Source organism: Sciurus carolinensis, chromosome 13 (genome assembly GCF_902686445.1).
Source record: "Sciurus carolinensis chromosome 13, mSciCar1.2, whole genome shotgun sequence".
In the NCBI taxonomy this organism is placed as follows: Eukaryota; Metazoa; Chordata; class Mammalia; order Rodentia; family Sciuridae; genus Sciurus; species Sciurus carolinensis.
In genome coordinates this window covers 26,123,383-26,146,534 of record NC_062225.1, presented here as the reverse complement: position 1 = coordinate 26,146,534, position 23,152 = coordinate 26,123,383, and the positions used below count along the sequence as shown (strand labels likewise).

Here is a 23,152-nt window from a genome sequence, read left to right as displayed (position 1 = left end):
AAATATTAGCTTTACTTTCTCATAGTACTTTGTGGGTGCCTCTCTTTGCCCTCATGTCATTGTGCTACATGTTCAGTAATTGTCTGTCTTCCCTTTTATGCAGTGATATCATCTTTATGCAGGAATCATCTTTGTGAGAAACATGAATCACATGTGGTCTTACCCAGTAGCTCTACATGCCAAAAATTCAGCAAATACTTGTAAAAGTAAAGAGAATTGACCAAAGGCAGGGGATTGGGAGAAATATAATATGAAGCGGGTAGGAAAGGAAAAAGAGAAGGGACAAAGAGATGGAAGGAAGAAAAGAAAAAGTTCTTCCCAAGGGTGCTATTCCTTTCTTGATTAATTTTGGAGACAAATGCAACCCAATCTTCAATGTCAAAGGAACTGAGAGATCTTAGGCCCACTATGAGTTTCCTTTTCCTAAGTACAAATAACCTTATATTCGAGACACTTATGTCGCATCCTATAAGACTTGGGTTCATGTGCTCTACTCTTGAATTACCCTTGAGTACTAGAACTTACACCTCTGGAAGCCCAAGGTTCTTAACCCCCCAGAGTCATCTAGCTCTCATTCTTACTTGCATTCAAGGAAAAGAAGAAAAGATGGTACAGCTTTGGAGTCGGATATACTTAAATTTTAATCTTGCTTCTGTGTAATCCTCAGCAAGACTTAACTTCTCTGAGCCTCAGTTTCCTCCATTATGGGGACATATAGTACCTAACCCATAGGAGCATTGGGTGGACTAGAAATAATTTGTGAAAAACCCTTTGCATGTGTATGAGACACAGCCCAGGAAAAAAAGAACCCACATAGAGAAGTAAGGTTTGCAGGTTTTAATGTTTCATGACTGGTAACAGCAGTCTCAAGAGAATCCTCAGAGAACCAGTTGTGACTTTAGAAGCACTTCCTGTGGACAATGGAGGGTCCTGCTTCATCATACTCGGGCTTGCTGATCCACATCTGCTGGAAGGTGGAGAGAGAGGCCAGGATGGAGCCTCCGATCCAGACCGAGTACTTCCTTTCAGGGGGAGCAATAATCTGTGAAGAGTAAATGTTTGAATCATGATCAGCCCCCAAGAGCACAGGCAAGGAAGTTGGGCATGGTGACACATACCTGTAGTTCCCCCACTCCACACCCCAGTCAAAAAAACAACAACAACAAAAAAAAAAAAAAAACAGGCAAGGAGGACTAGAAATCTTCTCACCATGCTTCCAGACTGCCCTAGGAAAGGGTAGCCTCCATGATCAGAAATGAACAGGATAAACATTGTGGTAGACTAGATTTTTCCACTCCCCTACCCCTCCTCTCATCCTCATGGGAAAAATTCTTGCTCTATCCTGTGGCTTTGGCTGGACCAGGTGTTCATCTTGTCCAATGGGAGGTTAGCAACCATGACACAAACTCATGTTGAAATAAATGTGCTGTGTGGTTGGGCATACTTTCCTTTGTCTCTGCCATGTTCATGAAAGAGCTTTCCTTGAGGAGCTGCTGGTCCTCCAACCTGGGCCCCATAGTGAGAGATGCAGACTTGACCTGAGATGGCTGGGCCTGCAGACTGCCTGGCCAAGCCTGACCTTGATCTGCAGACCTGCAGATGCATGAGCAATAGATGCTTCATGTTTTCTGTACCCAAGATTTCATAGTTGTTTGTTACTCAGCAATAACTGACCAATACCAATATCTATAGGGGGAACCCTATTCTGTTCTGGCCTGGAGTTTGGATGCATAATCAGGTGGGGCTGGCCTGCCTCTGTTCCTGAGTCTAAGCCTGTCTTTCCAGACCCTGTTTTGAGCTTCATTTGTCTCCTCCTCCTTCTTCTCCTCCTCCTTCTTCAGCTACTACTAATACTGCTGTTCCTGCTACTGAGAATTAAATCCAGGGGCATTTTACCACTGAGCTATATCCCCAGCCCTTTTTATTTTTTATTTTGAGACAGGGTCTCTCTAAGTTGCTCAGGCTGGCCTTGAACTTGTGATGCTCCTGCCTCAACCTCCCAAGTCACTGCGATTACAGGTGTGCACCACTGCATCCAGCCATCAACAGCCACTTATCTCTGAGCACTTCCCAAATTTATGCATACATCGTTCGTCCTTTCCACTAGGCATCCTGAACTTAGCCTTTTGAAATTGGTCACCATGTCAAACAATTTCGAACACCTACACATGGATCTAGAAGGACTATGACCATTTAATTAATTTCCTAGTTTTTGAAGGGTCAAGAATTCAGTGCTGAAGCAAATCAGCACAACTGATTTTTTTTTTCTCCTTAGAATCTCTCTACATTTTTCCTATATTGCAGAGATCATGGAACTGAAGAACAAGAAGGATCTTTAGAACTCAGACAGACAAAGGTTACCCAGATGCTCCTTCAACAGATATCTCAAAAACTAGTAATGCACAGTCACTAATAAGGTAACCAGTTTTATTGCCGGGCAGTTCTGGCTCTGAGAAAACTGGCTTGTCTAAGGCTGATGATCTTAAATCTCAGCTCCATTCTCCCCCTAACTCTCTTCCCTTGTGTCCTATAGGTTTGCCTCCTCTCTCCTGATTCCTCTCCATAATCCTGTTGTCCAACTTGGTTAGGATATTTGTACCAGGTCACATGCCCCAGGGCACCTCTGCTTACTCTCTTTCCCCTGTCTGTAGAGCCCTCCTCCCGCCTTTTTTGTTGTCTTATTTAGGTTGAACTTGTATTGGTCTTGTCTTTAAATTAGATCCTAAACTCTGTGAAGGCCAGGTCAGGGTGGTGGCTGATGAATTGGGAAACGTCCTATCACTGGTGACTGTTTATCAATGTAGGTGAATGGGGCACCTCAGACCCATTGAACAGAATCTGGGGTGAGACTACATGTGGCATCCTGGCATGGTGCCCTCCATGTGGCAGGTCTCAGAAAGTACATTGCTCATGCAGTTCTGGGTGAGAAGAGCCTGTAGTTCTTGCCAGCATTCTGGTGACCTCGGTCTGTTACCCTGTGATGAACACCTGGTAGGGGAAGGCCCAGGGCAGCCTTCTTTTCTGAGGAAGATTCTTGGAATTCTGACAGAGTACACATCTTACATTAGGCCTACTCCCCCAAGAGCAGTTTTATTTTGAGACTAAAACTTTCCAGCAATTTCTTTCTATTCCCAACTCTTACTCTAAACCTGTTAGCATGAAAGTTCCTATAAGCCCTGGGAAGGTGGGTATGATTGCTTGGAGACCAGAGGCAAGGGAGAAGTGGTAAACAGGTGGACTCCCATCCTATTGAGGCCCGGGAATTAGAAATGCACCCTAGGGAGAAGCAATGTGGAAAGCCAGAACCAGGATGCACAGTGGATGAGAGCAGCCTAGCCAAGAAACCAGAATGTCCCTGTGAGTTTGTCATGGCAGCTGGCTCATGGTCAACCATTCCCTCTTTGGATTTCGATCTCCTTTGGGTAACATCCAAATCCTTTAAAGCTTTAAAGACATTTTAGCCTTGTCTCTTTTTTTCCTCTCCTTCTATTTCCCTCCTTTTGACTTCTTCCTCAACCAACACAATATTCTTTTTTGTTTGGTTGTTTTTTTATTTTCTTGGCACTGGGGATTGAATCCAGGGGTACTTTACCACTGAGTTATGTCTCCAGTTCCTTCTTATTTTTTATTTTGAGACAGTCTCACTAAGTTGCTGAGGGTCTCACTAATTTGCCGAGGCTGACTTTAAACTTGTGATCTTCTTGCCTCAGCCTCCTGAGTTGGTAGGATTACAGCTGTGCACCACCACACCTGGCTCAATATTCTCTTTATCTCAAATTCTTTCAGTTTCTTCTTGTATGATGTCCATGTGACAAGAGTTTAACCATGCTAAACACATCTCGAGCCCATTAGGGCTCAAGAAACATAATCCGCTAATTTGCTCCAGATGAGGCTGATACTGAACCTAAGAGACCACCAGGTTCCTGTGCCTGGCAACACATCCCAGGTAGGCAGTCTCTGTGCAAAGAACAGGAAAAGGTATCTAGAGCAAGACCCACCTTGATCTTCATGGTACTGGGGGCCAGGGCTGTGATCTCCTTCTGCATCCTGTCAGCTATGCCAGGGTACATGGTAGTGCCCCCAGAGAGGACATTGTTGGCATACAAATCTTTACGGATGTCAATATCACACTTCATGATGGAATTGTAGGTTGTCTCATGAATTCCGGCAGACTCCATTCCTAGTGGAGATCACAACACCCATTGTTTCATAAATACAGTTCCAGCTCCTCATATGATCCTTCTGCTGCTTTTACAACTACCCTAGTTCAGATCCTTAATCAACTTCCCACCTGGATTATAAGATCAGACCCCCAATTGGTCTTGACCCTGCTTTTAGCTCCCCCTGTTTTGACTGATCTTTCACACTGTTGACCAAGACATATTTCTAAAGGGACATTTCCTCTTACATACCATCTTTTCTTTTTTTTTTTTTAACAGCTTTACTGGGATAAATTCACATAGCATGAGCTTTTTCTTTTTATAGTCTATGGTTCACAATAAAACCCATCAATACGTACGACTATAATGCACCAATAAAAAGGTGGAAAAAAGATATTGTTCAGTAGTTTGTAGTATATTCACAGAGCTGTGAAACCATCACAATCAAATTTTAATTTGATTAAAATTAAATAAAATTTAATGTGCCCTTTGGAGGACACTTTTTTTTATTGTAAACAAATGGGATACATGCTGTTTCTCTGTTTGTACATGGAGTAAAGGCATACCATTTGTGTAATCATAAATTTACATAGGGTAATGTTGTTTGATTCATTCTGTTATTTTTTCCCTTCTCCCCACCCCTCCCACCCCTCTTTTCCCTCTATACAGTCCTTCCTTCCTCCATTCTTGCCACCCTCCCTAACCCTAACCCTAAACCTAACCCTAACCCTAACACTAACCCCTTCCCCCCATTATGTGTCATCATCCGCTTATCAGCGAGATCATTCGTCCTTTGGTTTTTTATTGGCTTATCTCACTTAGCATGATATTCTCCAATTTCATTTTTTTAAATTTTATTTTATTTATTTTTTTTATTATTGTAAACAAATGGGATACATGTTGTTTCCAATTTCATTTTTAATGCTCCACAAAGAAACCTCCTACCCATGAGCAGCCTTCCCTACCGTCCTCTTATACAACCCTAAGGAAAGTAATTGTCCTTGCATTAAATATTATTCTATAAATCTTGTCTTAATACCATCTGGTAGGTTCTATAATTATTTACAATTTATACATGAGAAAACTGGACTTTGAAGAAGGTAGTTAGGTCCAAGGTGACAGGATTTGGAGGCACAGAGTTGGGACTTAAAACCAAGTCTGATCCCCAAACCTACCCTCTTTCCTACCGTAGATATGTTCCAATGACCTGAAAAGTGGTTGGAAAAGTATCCTGGTATTTGCAGTGTATTAATCTCATTCTTAGTTCCATGTTATATTCTCTAACCTGCTTTTCCTTCATCTTGATTTCCTTGCCCTTTTACTTAAAATTAGATTTTATCTAGTTGTTTGTTTATATAGTTTTGATCCTTCCTGGAAAAATATGTAGAAATAACAAACAAACTGTCCGTGACTTCTGGTATTTCTCTTTCCATACCTCACCTACCCTCCACCTGAACCCCTCCACCATGCCCTCTAGATCAGTGAGCAGGTTCTGCAGGCAGCACCTCACCAATGAAGGAAGGCTGGAAGAGGGTCTCAGGGCAGCGGAAGCGCTCATTGCCAATGGTGATGACCTGCCCATCTGGCAGCTCATAGCTCTTCTCCAGGGAGGAAGATGAGGCTGCTGTGGCCATCTCATTCTCAAAATCCAGGGCCACATAGCACAGTTTCTCCTTGATATCTCTCACAATTTCTCGTTCAGCTGGGAAGAACAGAATGACAGAAAGTGAATACTCTGATCTTCTAGTTTGGTTGTGCCACTGTGTGATCGCCTTGAAAACCTCCTTATGTCTACTTTGGATTCAGTCTTAGGATGATGCTAGAATTACCACCCCCCCCCCCCGCCAAGAAGGTTAACCATCTCTTCATTCCGTGTAAAATTGCCCACGTTGTCTAAAGTGGGACTTCAGAAGCTTGATTCCCAAGAAACACTTTACATAGGATTTCCCCCTGGTTCTCGTCACTGTCCTGATAAAGCCATGGCCTTCCTGAGGGCCCTACAGGGCACACTTCCAATCTAGACTCAGACTTACACTTTGTGATCTTACTGAATCTTAAGCTCCCTACCTAAAAACTCACTTTTCTCAGTAGGGCCCTGTGATGCCCTCTTCTTAGAAACTCAAATCTCTTTAATTACATTTTTCTTCAGACAAACCACAGCACCCCTAGGTAATGAAAGGCACCACCATATCTTCACTACCATTCAGCCCTGTCAAAACCACAGGTCCTAGTGTGACACAGACAGAGGCAGCAGGTCCCTGCTAAAGGAGGGAATGCTGGAAGAGGTGTAATGGAGGGGTCAACTGAGTGACTCTCAGAGTAACTGGGCCCAAGCCCAGTGTGTCTTTATTAGGAATCTTTCTCCTTTAACAAGCCTGCCTTGATTATCAGGTCTTGACCAGAGGCACAGCCCCAGCTTAGGGCTAGTCTACCCCAAGAGAACTAGAGGACACTGGACCGTAGAATTCTTCTCCATCCTAAGTACCTGCAGTCCAAACCAGATTTGGTTCTCAGTTCAAGTCAAAATCAGGAAAGGGCCTGGATACCTGTGGTCACAAAGGAATAGCCTCTCTCTGTGAGAATCTTCATGAGGTAGTCTGTGAGATCGCGGCCAGCCAGGTCAAGGCGCATGATGGCATGGGGTAGGGCATAGCCTTCATAGATGGGGACATTGTGGGTGACGCCATCCCCTGAATCTAGGACAATGCCTGTGGACAGAGAGGATGGTGCCAATGAAAACCTCATTCTTGTCTTTCATCTATTTTTTTCTGAGATCTGTTATTAAATGATCTCTAGCTACCATATTTTCCTTTAGTAATTAAGAAAACTCACCCACCATTAGAATCATCAGTCATATTTGTGTGTGTGTGTGTGTGTGTGTGTGTATCATTTTTTTTCTCCCAAATGAGACTATAGACTTCTGGAAGGCAAGTGATATGTCTTCTTTTCTTAGATTCTTTGAAATATATTCATGATAATGCACACTTGTTGATTTGCATTAAATCTATGCTACATGTTCTTGAAGTGAGAGTGGACATCCTTCAGGAGTTAAATATATATATATATATATATGTATATATATATATGCACCTAGATATATATATATATATATATATATATATATATATATATATACACATGCACTAATATATATATGCACCTACAATCAGAATGTTAAATCTGGAAGGAGCTATGTAAACCAGTCAATCTGAAAGAGGTTAACGTTCTCTATTAATGAAACTTTTATTAAACCATGAAAGGAAGTAAGATTTCTTTACATAAGAAATTCCTCTTGAACCAATAGTCATATTGTAATTGATGCAGAAACACTGCTGTATCAACATTTAAAAAACATTTTATTTCATTTTTCACTTAGTATGATGTTTTATTTTTCTTTCTTTCCATATTTTTTGTTGGTCACCATTATTTTTTAATATCGTCCTGGATGTTCTAGCCAATGTACTAAGACAGAAAATGTAAATACAAATATTATTACCAAAAAGAAACAGAATTGTCATTATTTGCATATGACATGGTTTTATGTTTAGGAGACTAAATATGCCAATTAAGAAACCATTAGACCATCATAAGACGGTTCAACAAGGGTTAGATGCAAAATAAATGTTCAGAACTGGTAATTTACTCTTGCATACAAATTCTTATTATGACAAATTTTATAATAAAAACTAGAGAAAATCAAAAGGTCTAGCAAAAGAGAAGTGACTAAATAAATAAATAATGGAACTATCATTCCATGACTACCATGTGTTCAGTAAACATAATGCTTATATCATAAAATCAAGTGCAAAGTTCAGAACACAAAACTGTGTGTGCTATGTATTTCCTCCTTGCTGTCCTTATTACCTGCAGTGAAATGATCTTTTACTTTTATAACTCCCCCATTAAACTGTTAGCCCCACAATGGCACGATCTGTCTTATTTGTCGTGTATGCCCATGGCCTGGTACACAATTTGGCACATTCTAGAGAGTAATGGGAGATATTTGATAGATGAGTGAATGGATAAATGAATGAATACATGATAAACAAATGTTTGAATGGTATTGATGAAAGCTGTTAAGTCGCTATTAAGGATCGCTTTGTTGTTGAGGTTCTGTGTTTCCTGAGCATTCTTCCACAGCAAGGTCACATATGTGTACATCTATCATCACAGTTTCTACTGTTGCTGCTTTATGAGGTAGAACATGACATTCCAGTGTCATGGAATGTGTGTATAAGTTCCTGGAATGCTACTGTAAGGATCAGCCCTCACTGAATGTGTGTGCTAGTTATGCTTTGTTCATGTAAATTCTTTCCAACTCTGTGGAGTAAGCTCATACCCAGCATTCCCCATGGGCCTTCACATCTGTTATCTCTAAGCATAATTTTCTTCTGGACTTTGCCTGTCCCTTTGATTGTTCCAAGCAGGATCCTCTGCAGGAGGTCAGCTTGCCCCTACTTCCCCTGAAATCAGAAAGAAATAAATTACAGGGCTACTTACCTGTGGTGCGGCCAGAGGCATAGAGGGAGAGTACAGCTTGAATGGCGACATACATGGCAGGAACGTTGAAGGTTTCAAACATGATCTGAAAGGACAGTGAAGAATAAAGGACTATCTGGCAAAAATCACAGCACCTTTTGGCCTACAGAATGATTCTTAATCTTATTAAGGACAGGAACTATGCCAATTTGGTACTTCTTCATACTATTCCCACTTCCTATACGGCCTGCCCTGGGCAACACATACAGAAGGCCTTCAAAGCATTCTGTTGCATTGATGTATGAAGGGGAGAAAGTATCTGATTTCAGCATCCGAGTTGCACTCTTGTGCCAGAGCTCAAGTCTTACCCACTCTTACCTGGGTCATCTTCTCCCTGTTGGCCTTGGGGTTTAGTGGGGCCTCCGTGAGCAGGGTGGGGTGCTCTTCTGGTGCTACCCGTAGCTCATTGTAGAAGGAGTGGTGCCAGATCTGGTTGAGACAGAAGCCAGATTAGTCTAGCAGGCTCCCAGCAGGCTGGAAAATTCTGATGGACATGCCTATGCTAGGGGAGTATGGCCCAATGTTGCACAGGATGGGGCTAGATCTGGAGAGGAGAATGGTCAGCTTTAGGATTTCTAATTGACATTTAGAGGGCATATTCTTTCTCAACAGGGCCCCAGGCAGGCCAGACCTGGAGCCAACATACTCTGTGTGTTGATTGTTTCCATTTGACTTTCTTTCTTCTTCCCTGTTCTCTTTTATCTCCTATGCTTTGTGCCTTAGGGGACCTGGGCACATTGTTCTTTCTTTCTGAATTCTGTGTTTGGCCACTGGAAGATACTAGTAAGAGAATTAGAGAGTGGGAGGAGAGAAAGTGGTCAGGGTATTTCTCCTGGCAATGGTGATGTTCTCCATGAACTGGTGGGTGGCTCCTTTTCCAGGACTTCAGCTCTCACTGGGCTCCAGTGACACTGCCCTTCCCCACCTTGTGTCTTCAGACCTAGGGGTGTGAGAGCTCCCATTGTTGCTGGTACTTGGGTGCTTCAACATCCCTTTCTGTTTACCTTAACCCTGTTCACATCCTTTTTTTTTTTTTTTTTTAACAATTTGACATTTGACTTTTGATTTTTTTGATATACTAGAAGGTATGATTTTTAAGAAGTCAAATTTGTCTTTGCTCTATGAATACTTTCACCAGAAAATCAATTAAACATGCACATTTACTTTTTAAAATCTTTGAATTATTTATTTTTCTTTTTATTACTAGGGATTGAACCTAGGGGTGCTTGACCACTGACCACATTCCCCAGCGCTTTTTTTATTTTGAGACAGAGTCTCACCAAGTTGCTGAGGCTGGTCTTGAACTTGTTATCTTCTTTCCTCAGCCTTCCCAGCCTCTGGGACTACAGGCATGCACCACCATGCCCAGCTACTCTTTGAATTTTTATATTTAACTTTTCTTTTCAGTTGGTATACAGTTGGTTAAATGGTATGAGATAAGATACTTCAGCCCCTCAAATAACTAATGAGTTGTCCCAGAGTAATTCGCTGAATGGTCTTTTTTTCCTCCTCTAGTGTAGGAAGTTTCATGTATCATATAATTCCTTTTTACCTTTGTGCTGGCATCAAATTGTTTTAATTTTTACAACTCATATTATGTTTTAGAATTTGGATATGGCCAGTCTCTTTTTCTTACTCCTTTTGTTCTCATAATTTTTCCCATTTATTTCTCTAATCATACTTTATGACTATTTTGCATAATTTTTCTTGGAATGGCAATGAATGTATAAATTATTTGGGGGAAACCTGGCAGCCTTACTCTATTCAGTTTTCCTTTTAAGGAACATATCATTACTATCTTAGAGGTTTCTTTGAAAGGTTCACACATTGTCACTACTATGAAAAAATATTTTATTTCTTATGTTTTCAAGTTAGATACTGTGAGATATATATGAATAACGAATGCCATTTTCTCTTTAGTGCTAATCCATGTTCTGGGATTATACTAAATATTAATTTAATTCAATCTCCAAAGCAACCTAATGAAGGAAATATTTTTATCTTTACTTATCAATGAGAAAACTAAGGCTTAGTGGAATTTGCATCCAGGTCTATCTGATGACACCAGTGTCTGTGATATCATCCACTAGACTGTAATGGGAAAGCTATTGCATTTTATGTGCTTATCTCACATCCAGAGCAACTGAATCTAGGATTTAGAGAATTATAGATTTCAACTAAATATTCTTTATTCCCAGTTGCAGTCTGCTCAATAAGTTCTCTGTTACCTTTCAAAGGACAGCCATCTTAGAAAAAAAGACTCTTACACAACTGTCAGTGGATTGAAGAAATATTAGAGCCAGGCACAGTGGTGCATACCTGTAATCCCAGTAGCTCCGAAGCCTGAGGCAGGAGGATCACAAGTTAAAGGCCAGCCTCAGTAACTTAGCAAGGCCCTTGCAACTTAGTGAGACTGTCTCAAAATAAAAAATAAAAAGGGCTAGGGATGTGACTCAGTGGTAAATTGCCCCTGGGTTAAATCTGTAGTACCCCTTTCCCAAAGAGAGAGTATTAGAAAGGCTCTGTAAGCATTTTACACACATGATTTTGTTTTTCACAAATGTTAGCATTTTAAAAATGCCCTTCCTTCACATTTTCTTACATAGAAGAACTTCTAGAAAACCCTAGAGTCCTACTTAAGATTTTCATTAAAGAATCATCATAGTAATATAGCATCAATTCACCTATCTGAAATCAAAAGGGAGAAAATAAAAAGAAGAGAGGGTTATTTGTATCTTGGAGGCAGCACCAGCATTTTATTTTATTTTATTTTCGGTACCAGGAATTGAACTCAGGGATGCTTGATAACTCAGTGATAACTGAGCCACATTCCCAGACTTTTCTATTTTTAATTTTGAGACAGGGTCTTGCTAAATTGCTTAAGGTCTCACTAAGTTGCTAAGACTGGCCTTGAACCTGCGTTCCTCCTGCCTTACCACCCCTGGCTGCAGCCCCAGTCACTGAGATTACAGGTGTGCGCCCTTGCACCCAGTAGCACTAGCATTTTAAATAAGGGTGAACGCTGGCCAGAGCAAATGTTGAGTGAAAGGAGGAAGCTGGAAGGTAGATGTGGCTGGTCCTCAGATGCCCTGACAGGAAGTTTGGAACCTACTGTTGTTAATGAAGAGCTACTGAAGATTCTAGAAGATGTGAATGGCATTTCTAGAAAGAGGAACTTTGCAGCAGGGTGGAGAATAGGGTGAGTGAGGACAGGAAAAAAGAAAGCAGTGGGACACCATTACAGTAGTCCAGGGAGAAAGGCTGACAGTCTAGGTTGGAGAATTTATCATAGGGGATGGAAAGGAAGGAGAGAAGGATATGAGAAACATTTTCAAGGAAGAGTTGAGAAGGCACAGTGGGCTGTGGGATATGAGGGTCATGATGATGTATCATTGTTAAAATCAACACAGGGGAGTTGTGGGGTGGTCCAGATACCTTCTCCATGTCATCCCAGTTGGTGATGATGCCATGTTCAATGGGGTACTTGAGAGTCAGGATCCCTCGCTTGCTCTGAGCCTCATCCCCCACATAGCTGTCTTTCTGGCCCATTCCTACCATCACACCCTGCAACACAAAAGACAAGGAAAGAGAAGTGAAGTGGCAGAACGCTTAACACGGAGGAATTCAGGAGCTGAACTGACTCTGAAGAAGGAAGAGAATGAGAAAAAGAGCCATTTCCCCCCCAGATACAGGACAACAGAGGGTAAGGTGGGTAGACACAGGTGAGTGTGGAGGTGTCAGGAAGAGGAGGTAAATGATTTCCTGTGGCTGACTTTTCTTCTCTCTCCTAAGACAATGTCATTTTTTAAAAGATAAAATAATATCCATCCGTACATTTTTCCTCCTTCTTCTCCCCCACCCACCTCACACACACACACACACACACACACACACACACACACACGTACTTGCTCTCCTTAGGGATCCTGGGCACACCTCCGCATCTTGCTTGTGCTTTCCTTTCTATTTGCTGGAATCCTCCTGAGCCTTCAGTACTCCTTTTTCTATGAAACCTTTCCTTTGCCAGGTTCCTCTGTTCAGACTTAACCTCTCCCCCTATTATTCCCCCTTGGTAAAATATTTTGCCTCCCTCACAGCCCATGATCAAGTTAATTGTGTGTGCATCGTCATGAAATGCAAATTTCTTAAAAGAGGCCAGTCCAAGAAACCAAAGGCCAAACGTTCTCTCTGATACGCTGACTCAGATGGAAATAAGAAAGACAGTAGAATGAATCGGACATAACTCTGTTCTTATATGAATACACAACCAGTATAACTCTACATCATGTACAACCAAAAAATGGAAAGTTATTCTCCATGTCTATAAAATGTAAAAATATAAAATTTTACAGTCCTGTATAACTAAAAATAGCAAATAGAATTTTTTTTAAAAAAAGCAAGTGGCTTATTTAATTGCATGTATCTTAATTCCTCCAAACCTAGCAACTCCCAAAAAATTAAACCAGACATAATACATCATGGTAAGTCTGATAGATATTGGTTTTGGCCTGGGATATTTCTATTTAAAGAATCCTGCTGTATCATTTAGTCAGAAAACAGCTTCCCACCCCACCCCAGCATGCATGTGTGTATACACACACACACACACACACACACACACACACACATACACACACACTCCTCAACAAAGTTTCCACAGTGTGGTTCCTAGTGGTTCAAAGTTTTGGATCCAAATGAGCACGCACCTGGTGGCGAGGGCGGCCCACGATGGAAGGGAAGACAGCCCGGGGGGCATCATCTCCTGCAAAGCCTGCCTTGCACAGGCCAGAACCATTGTCACACACAAGCGCAGTGGTCTCTTCTTCACACATGGTGAGTGTAACCGAGTGAACTGGAGCCTGGAGCACCTTGGAGTTGTAGGAGAAGAGAACCAGTCATGTGTGTCAAATCATATTGTAAATATCTTCTTGGTTTTGTGATCTATGTCACCTGCAACCAGGGTCCAGTTCCGGGAAGGACAGGTGTGGACTTGGCCTCCCACTCTCTGGCAGTTGGGCTTCTTCCCTCTACCCTGCTGTTATGGATTGATTTGTGTCCCTTCTCCAATTCCTATGTTAAAGTCCTAACCCCCAATACCTCAGAATGTGACCGTATTTGGAGATAGGGTCTTTAAAAAAGGTCATTAAATGGAAATGAGGTCATTAATCTAACATGACTGGTGTCCAATATGACTACTCCCATAGAAAGGATATCCTTATAAGAAGAAAAAATTAGGACACAGGGTCATGCAGAGGGTGGACCATATGAAGACAGGGCAAGAAGACAGTCATCTGCAAGTCAAGGAGACAGGTCTCAGAAGGATCCAAACCTGCCAACACCTTGACCTTGATCCAGATATCTAGTCTCCAGAACTATGAGAAAATTAATTTCTGTTGTTCAAGTCTTCAGTCTGTGTACTTTGTTATGGTAGTCCCGCCAAAGTAACATATCTCCTTTTAAAGATTTGAAATGACTACAAAGGGGTTGTGGCTCAGTGGTTGAGCACTCGCCTAGCATGTGCGAGGCACTGGGTTCGATTCTCAGCACTGCATATAAATAACTAAAGGTCCATCAACAACTAAAAAAATGTTAAACAGAAAAAAGAAATGACTACAAAGCTTTCATTTAATGGAGTGAATCACCTAAAAAGACTTGAAGTTTAGAAAGAGTTGAAGAACTTTCAATATACCTAACAAATGGTTATTATTTATAATATACAAATAACTCCTATAATCGACAAGAAAGTAATAGCTAAAAACAAAAAATAAAGAGTGAACAGATAACTGAAAGAAAAGGAAATGCAAATATGCAACAAAAGATGCATCGGCCTCTCTACTTACAAGAAGAATGCAAATTACAGAAGATCTTCCACCCATCATATTGTTAAGATTCAAAGTTTTTTTTTTTTTTATCATGTTAAGATTCAAAGTTTCTTTTTTGTTTGTTTGTTTGTTTTGGTACTAGGGATTGAACTCAGTTGCACTTGACCACTGAGTTGTTTAATTTTAAAGACGGTCTCATTAAGTAGCTTAGCACCTCACTTCGCTGAGGCTGGCTTTGAACTCTCGATCCTCCTGCCTCAGCCTCCCAAGCCGCTGGGATTACAGGCATGTGTCACTGAGACCGGCCTATGATTCAAAGTTTTGTGATAAGTGTTTGCAAAAGTGTATGAAAGCTGGTACTTTTAAATTAGGGAAACATGAAATGCACATTTTGGAACCACCCAAATATTCAAATAATGGGATACTATATTGTAGTTAGGAAAAGAAAGGCAGATCTGTATGGGCTAACGTGGGTAGATTTTTAAACCATTCTTGCTAAAAAGCCAATTGCAAAAAAAATTTTTTTTTTTTGTACCAGAAATTGAAGCTAAGGGCACTTAACCACTGAGTCACTTTCCCAGCCCTTTTATATATTTTATTTTGACACAGTGTTTTGCTAAATTGCTAAGGCTGGCTTTGAACTCGTCATCTTCCTGCCTCAACCTCCCAAGTTGCTGGGATTGCAGGCATGTGCCACTGTATCTGGCTATGTGATTTCTTTTTAAACTACAAAAACATTATGTATTTTCCATGATTTCCTCCTTGTGGAGATAAATATATAGCAAAAATTCTGAAAGGCTCATTGTGATTGCCTCTGAGTGGTGGGGAAGGGAACCGGGAGAGGAGGTGCTGGGTTTTATCTGTCATTGTTTAACTTTTTATAAGGAGACTACATTCACATATAGTTTATATAAACAGAAATCAATAATATATTATTAAAGAAAGAAGAAGTAGTTATCTGTGAAGGGTACAGTCCTAAGGATGGAAGCACCTTGAAGAGGATGGGGAGAGAGAGGGAGGGAAGGAACTTCATAATGGGTCTCCCTGTCTGCTGCCTCGACAGATGGAGGAAACAATTTCCTCCTCCATGCTGAGGGCTAAATCAGGAAGATGTGAATTGATGAGGATTTTTCCAACATCAGAGATAGTCTTCCTGTCTTCCTGTCTTCCTTCCTGCCTTCCTTCTGTCCTGTCTGCTTCCATTCCTTCCTCCCTTCCTTCCTTTTTTGATTAAAGACAGCATCTGACAAATTCCTGGCACTTGGTGATTAACAAGAAGCAACAGAACCTCAGGGGGCAGTGAGCAGATGGCCTTCTAGCTGGGACACGGGTAGGGTGCAGTGGAATGGGAAAGACCCCAGGAGAGAAGGTGGGGAGGCAGCCTTTCAGAAGTCCAGAGAAAAGGGGACCCACAAAGCAAGAAAAGAGAATGTGCCTGTGAAGGAAGAAGGCTGCAGAAGCATCACTTGGAACGTGTGACCATAGGTGGCTCTGCTGGGGAGGGGAAGAGAGAGGTGCCCCAAATGGCCTTATGTTGGAACTGGATGGTGAAGACCATGGCCAAAACAGAGAGGAGAGAGAGTCACAGCCCTGTGAACACAAGGCTAGGAAGGCTAAGGAGAGATGGAGCAAAAGCTTATTAGAGTAATTTTAAGATGAAAATTATGTTTAAAGCAGGACTACCAATAGGAGAGAGGCCTTTTAAAATCTGCTTTTCTTCTGTCTCTGTTGGTCCTCAGAGCCCCCCAATGACCAGCTCCAGCTCAGTCTCATGTCTTTAAATCCACGAGGCCCAGAAGAGGATTTCCCTATGATAAAGCCATGTGGCTAAGCAATACGACCATTAGGCATATTTACACCTGGCTGAGTTTCTGGCACTGAAAGGTGTTAATTAATGGTAGATGTCAATCTGGAGGTGGCAACATGCCTAAGGGCTTCACTCTAAGTCTTTCCTCACGTGACATTTTTATAAATGAAACAGAGTACAGGCTGATCAAATTTCTAGTCTAGATTTTAAAACAGAACTAGGGGAGAGAGTAATATTAAGTAATTTGAATGAAAGACTCAGAATCCAAGAAGATCCAAAAAGTCAGAGAAAATGAGTTGAATCAAAGATTAAATGCAGTGGGATGAGTAAGAGGTTCTACTTGTGGGTCTCAGTGACCAAAATTATGAAAGCTCTTGTTCAGCACCTGTGAGCACCTGGTGTCTTGTGCAATGTCAGCACTGTGCTATGGCCAGGATGACAGATTGATCGTTTTAACATTGCTGAGGAACCCAGGGCCTTGCACGGGCTTAGGCAAGTACTCTACCGCTGAACTATATTTCTCCCACCCTGTGTCCAGTTTTCGGGCCCACACTTGCTGGTCAGGGTATGGAGAAGTGGGTTCATAGTCACTGCTAGTGAGGGTCACATTGTCCTGCTTTTCTGATGGGGAATTTAAAACTACTTACTAAAACCCTTAAAAACTATATGCATTCTGGTTTGACAAAAAGCTCTTCTAAAAATCCATTCTTATGAAACAGTCACGTGTTTCTTTATCACAGCTTTTTTTTGAAATGGTCAAAATTGGAAACAACCCAATATTGAAAACAGTTACTGAATAAGTAAATGGGTTTATTAGCTAATTACCAGAAACCTATATATAATAGCAAAATATTTAATGCAATAGAAAAGGTGCAAGTTGCTTTGTTAGGTGAGACACCACAGTGTGTTCAGTGTTTCAAGTTTATGAAATGTGGGATGCATCATGTATACAGCATCATCTCTTTAATCCTCACAACGCCCCTGCGAGAAGCGATTTTAAATCCCATTTCATAGACTTGGAAACCACATCTCAGAGAAGTTAAAGAATTTGTCCGGGACCTCCCACGCCTGGCATCACCCCAGGGCAGGTCTGAAGCCTGAGCGTCCATGCTGCTTTGTGAAACCTTCCTAACTTCTCCATGTTTGGTGTTTTGCTTCTGCCTGCCTATTTCTCTAGAGCAGTTGGCAGCAAAAGCCCTAAAACAAAAGGGTCTGTGTTCTTTTCTGTCCATGAAACTCTGAGTTCCTCCTCTGCCAGCACCATATCTGGGTTGACATTTATAGCCCCAGCACCTAATTCACAGTTTAGTGCAGAGTAGGTGTTCAGTAAATGTTGGGTGACAATCCCTTCACCTGGTGGACCCCTTCCAGACCTGTTCTGCTCTGCTCCTGGGATCTCTGAATACTTGATTTGAAACCACACAAATACAGTTTTCTCTTCACCAGCTAGCCAATTCCAACTGGTAGTCCACCTTGAAGGGAAGACAGCATCCAAAGCCAGAGGCGGCAGGGAGATAAATCTATACCTCTATGACTGTCTTGTTCCAGAGCCCCCTCAGTCCCTCTCTCGGGTGTGATTTATAGTTCCAGTCCCTCTGGCTTTTCAGTAAGCCCTTTTGTCTTCCTCTTGATGTTTCACATACACAGAAAGAATCAGAGCCTCAGACTTTGTTTCCAGGCAGTGCGGCTGCTGAGACAAGCCACAAAGCAACTTAAAACTGTCAACAGGGTCATTCTGCAGCACTTCAGGTGCTTTAAATCTGCTTCTGCAGAACCAAAGAAGAAGGGAGCGTGGTGAAGGCAGGGTGAGGGCTGGCCGCCTGGAGCCGAGCCTCTGTGGGACCCCACACCACCCCGGGAAGAAAGGCTCTACCCTGGAGTCAGACTCCTGGAATGTCTCTGCCAGGAGAAATTCTAACCCTTCCTCAGCTGCTTTCTGGTAATTTGTGGCTAGTCTTGAGCATGGCAGCTGAACCAGAGCCAAAGTCACTGTGGTTTCCTGGGGTCACAACCACTTTGTGCTCAAGGGAAGCTGAACGGATTGTTCTGGCTCTTTCAGCACACGCTACATCTGGGCTTCATTGAGGCTCGAATGGAGTTAGAAATGCAGCTTTAATTTATTATTTTCCCCCAAAGGTGGCCAAAAACCCAAGCATAATGAGTGCAAATAATGTGCTCACTCACCCATCTTCCTGGCCAACCCTGACTCAGAGGTGTGACAATCCACCCCTCCCCCACTCTGAAGGGACAAGTTTGGCGACAAAGCTCCTTTCACATCTTCTTTCTTTGCCTTTATCCTCCCTCCTGGCACACCCTCCCCATGCACTGGTCCATGTGTCCCTCCCTGGCCTCTAATTTCCTGCACTGGAAATAATAACATCTATCTCATGAGATGATGGATCAAATGAATTAATGGAAATGAAAGTGCTATATAAATTGTAAAACAGGGTAGGCAAACTCAGACCGGTGTTTTGTACAGGCCTGAGCCCACAAGCTCAGAATTTTTTTCACATTTTTGAACAGCTGGAAAAAAAAATCAATAGAAGAACACTGTTCCATGACCTGTGAATTTTACATATAATTTAATTTCAATGTCTACAAATAAAGTTTTATTGGGACGAAAGAATGCCCACTCATTTCCATATTATCTATGACTGTTTTTGGTACAATGGCAGAGTTGAGAGTAGTTAAGACAGAACTTTAGGCTTACAAAGCCTGAAAATACTCACTATTTGACCCTCTACAGAAAGAGTGTGTCAACCCCTGTTGTAAAGGGCCACAAAATAATAATTCTTATTAATCTCTCTTCTCCATCAAAATTTATTCTCAGCAAACTCCTTGCATGTATGATTTTGTCAAAATGAGCCCAAATATTGTCTAATTATAATGCTCCATTAAAAAATTATTCCTGGGATGGAGCTTGTCATATTGGAAGGGATTACACAATCCATTTCACAAAACGATGACTACTAAAGTTTAAATTTAAGCCAGTTTCAAAAGACATTTTCATTTTAGTGAAAAGTTTTGGCCCCCAAAGGAAGGTCTCTTGACAGCGGGATTTCAAGCAATAGTTGGGTATATATTTTGGGGTGAGGGCTTCAAATGACATATTATTATCTACCCTGCCTCTGACATATATATATGATGTAATATTTTGGATTTATTTTGAAAATAAGTTGCTAATTTCTCCCCTCCAACCCCCACATTTTTTATTGGTACATTATAGTTGTACATAGTGGTAGAATTTGTTGTTACATATTCATACATGTACACAATATAACAATATTTGTCCCACAGTTTGGATGTTGATCATCCCCTAAAGGTCTATGTGTTAAAGATTTTGTCCCCAGAGTGGCATATTGGGAGGTAGTAGAATCTTTAGAAGGTGGGGCCTAGGGTGAGGTCATTAGGTCATTGGGAGTAGGCCCTTGAAAGGAACTGTGGGCTCCAGCCTCTTTTTCTCTTTTGGTCCTAAAGTGAGTAGTTTTCCTCTGCCACACACTCCTGCCATGCATCATTTGCTACCTTTCTACAATACCAAAGCAAGAGGGTCAAATGATCATGGCCTGGAAACTCCAAAACCAGGAACTAAAATAATACTTTTCTCTTTTTAAGTTAATTATCTCAGGTATTTTGTTATAGTGACAGAAAACAGACTGACAAACATCTGATCAGAAAAGCAGGCAGAGAGAAAACCTTTCATGAAAAATGCTGTCATAGTGGAAAATTCTAGCAGCACTCTAATTAATGTCAGAATATCTTCACAGCATTCATATATACATTAATTCAATTAAAAAACAATTCTGGTTGGTAACATTGACCCTCAGGAACCTGCTCCTCTGGTTCTTATTTGGGTCTCCCATTCAGTTCCCCAGCTCAGATCCTGTCGAGACCCTTCTCCTGAGCTCCAGACCTGCAGTGACGACCACTACCCATGTCTACTGGCATCTTAACCCAATACCTCCTTATTGCTTTGTTTATTTCCAGTATCTTTCTGGAACTACCCTTAGAAATTCACACCCTGGAGCCCATACCCAACACCTCAATGTCTTCCTCCCTCACAATCAATCACCAGTCTTTTTGAATTCTACCTCCACCAGCTCAGTACCTCTGTATGCTGCTATAGCATTCTTGCCCCATGCCAGTCCCCTTGTCCCATATCTGCCAGAGCTATGGCCTTCACAGGACCAATCTCTTATTGTCATCTTTAAGGTTAAAACCCATCATGGTACCTCATTACTCAATCCTTTAGGTTAGCATACAAAAACCAAAGAACTGACCCTGACTGATCCCACCCTCTGAATTTAGCTCTCCCTGCTTCTTGCCTTCCATTCTAGTCAGTGGGGCTGAGCCACTTATGTTTCTTCTTTACCAGGACTGCTCTGCTTCAGGACCCTGCTCAGACACCCCTTCCTCCAGGAAGCTTTCCCTGATAACAGCTTGAATGAGGTGCTCCTCCTGGGCTTTTCCCATTTCAGACACTTAGCTACTCCTTGGTTCTTATCTGTTTGTCCATTTCTCCCAGAGACTGCAGAATCCCCTATGCTGTCTCCTAGAGACAGTGCCTGGCACATAGTAAGTGCTCAATAAGTGTGAGTAGAATTAAGAAGGAAAGGTCCTGTTGTCCTACGTCCATCCCAGTTTCCTAGGCCTTGCATGTAGCATCACACCGTTTGTGGTACATTCTTTAGCACCCACCCATCTCCATCACAGGAGGTTCTGCCTCTTTCCAGCCCCAGGCTAGTCTCAAAGTGAAACCCACATTTAGATAGTAAAAGTGGGTGCTCAGAGCCTCTCTATGCAAAGTGTAGTCCCAGACGAGCAGCCTTAGCATCACCTAGGAGCTGCTTGGGCATGCAAATCATCAGCCCCACCCCTAGCCTAGTGAATGAGAATCTGGGGTAAGTGTGGGGCAACCTGTGCTTTAACAAGCCCTCCAGGTGATTATTATAGTTTGAAGACTTAAGACCAGGCCTTGGCCATGTTGGTCTGAGTGCTGCACTTTACACATTTAGTCCTCACGACAGAGCTCATGAGTAGATATTATTACCATTACTCCCATTTTATAGGTGAGGAAGCAGGTCACTCACTAACTTGGGTTACCAATCTGCCTCCAAGGCCCTGCACCATGACACCAGCCTGCCTCAACTGTTAAAAGAGATGTTAGTGGATTCAGACCACAAACGTGGAACTGGCCTCTCTACTCACTTCCTCTTGATTCACTGTGCACATGTGTCTGTGTGTGTGTGTTGGGGGCACCATGGCTTTCACAGGTCATTTTCAGATGAGTTGCTTAACCTCTGGGGACCTCAGTGTCCTCACCAGAGGAGAATGAATTAGCTGGTTCCCAAGTAACTTCCAGCCCTAAAACCAAGGACACAGGACACTTGTCCCTACCTTACCCTTGACTTTTCCTCATCTACAATGAACCTAGAACCTTAAGAGATTGAGAAAATTTTCCACATCAGCCAAGCACAAACCAGAGGGTAGAGAGACCCAAGGAGAACTGAAGAAAATAACTTTCTGTTCCCAACACGGATATCTCGTGGACACCAGGGCCATCAAATACCCTGAGAAGAAACTGTTTTACTGCAAAATATCTGCTTTCCTAAAACAGCCTCCCAGACATTCTGACCCATGACAAAGGACATCTGATGAGCCGGGCAAGTAGAGACTGCAGGCGCCTAAGAGCAGGGAGCACGGTTCCAAGCTGCCCCTGCCTCAGGATGCTCCCTGGCCAGAAATGCCTTTTCCTGGCAGGCAGCAATGTGCTTGCAAGCGCCACTGCCACCAAGGGCCTTGACGTGTGACTTGGGCCAGCGTCATGGAAGCCAGGCCAATCTGGAGGCTCCTCCCGCACCCAGGAGGCTAGGCAGCCCCATAAAGGAAGAGGCTGCAGAAGCCGTGTGGTACTCACCGAGGGTATGAGAGGTCCTTCTCTCAGTGACTGAGGGCTGCTGTGTCTTTGGCAGAAATACCAGAGCAATATAAAACCCCAGAGGCGGATCTTCTTTAAACAGAGTCCCTAAAAAGGCCAGCTGACGGTGTGTTAGCAATATTACCATATAAGGTGGTTTTTTCAATAAATCGGCCTTGAGGGGTGTGGGGGGGGGTTGTAGAGGGGGGGGTTGGTAGAGTGAATTATCATTTGAAAAATGTATGCAAAAGGATTCAAGTAGCAACAGTCCCAGTGCTGGTTTTGTTCCTTTTATGCTGCACTTGCATAAACAAAACTCACACCAGGCCTTATAAGCTGCCCAGAGCGAGGCCAGATGCCGCTCTGCTCCTGGAGAGAGAACCATACCAAGAATGGCAGTGGGCCTCCTCTGTCCACACCTCCCTCCTCAGGCTTGCTACCTGCTGCCCTGGGATCTGCCTAGGAAACTCTTTCAGTGTCCCCAAAATGGGCACTGTTGTGCCCTATCTGATGCAAACCCAGACAAACTAAAAGAAAATACCATCTTTACTGGGCAAGGAATCTCATGTGTCCTATTTGCTTGCTGCCCTGGACTTTCATTCTCTCCTATTCTTTGCTGGATTACCTTGACCAGTCCCCAAAATATGGAGAATTACAGGTCAAAGGACCTACTTCAGGGTTGAGGCATACCTAACAAGACTCACAAGCCTTCAGAAACTTCCAGAGTTCTGTGGTTCTTCATCCTCTTTTTTAAACTGTGCACTCTCCTTGGGGAGTTGTTTCAGGACCCCCAACATCAACTTTGAGCTCTGTAACAATTCCAACTCCACAGTCCCACAGTCCCAACACCTCACATCTGATCCAGAATGAGGGCATGAAGTGCCTATTGGAGATCTCCATCAAGGTA

General features: G+C 42.4%; 1 protein-coding gene across 1 annotated transcript; it reads right to left on the bottom strand.

Annotated features, from left to right (window-relative positions):
* Nucleotides 1–822: 822 nt before the first annotated feature.
* On the bottom strand, nt 823–22,336 carry Actg2 (actin gamma 2, smooth muscle). Its single transcript, XM_047522234.1, has 9 exons — nt 22,246–22,336; nt 13,406–13,567; nt 12,135–12,263; nt 9,018–9,128; nt 8,661–8,745; nt 6,707–6,868; nt 5,671–5,862; nt 3,999–4,180; nt 823–1,042 (listed from the first exon to the last, which is right to left on the bottom strand). Exons 2-9 carry the CDS (start codon nt 13,529–13,531, stop codon nt 899–901), a joined length of 1,131 nt encoding a protein of 376 aa, XP_047378190.1. The 5' UTR covers nt 13,532–13,567; nt 22,246–22,336; the 3' UTR covers nt 823–898.
* Between the last annotated feature and the right edge of the window lie 816 nt (nt 22,337–23,152).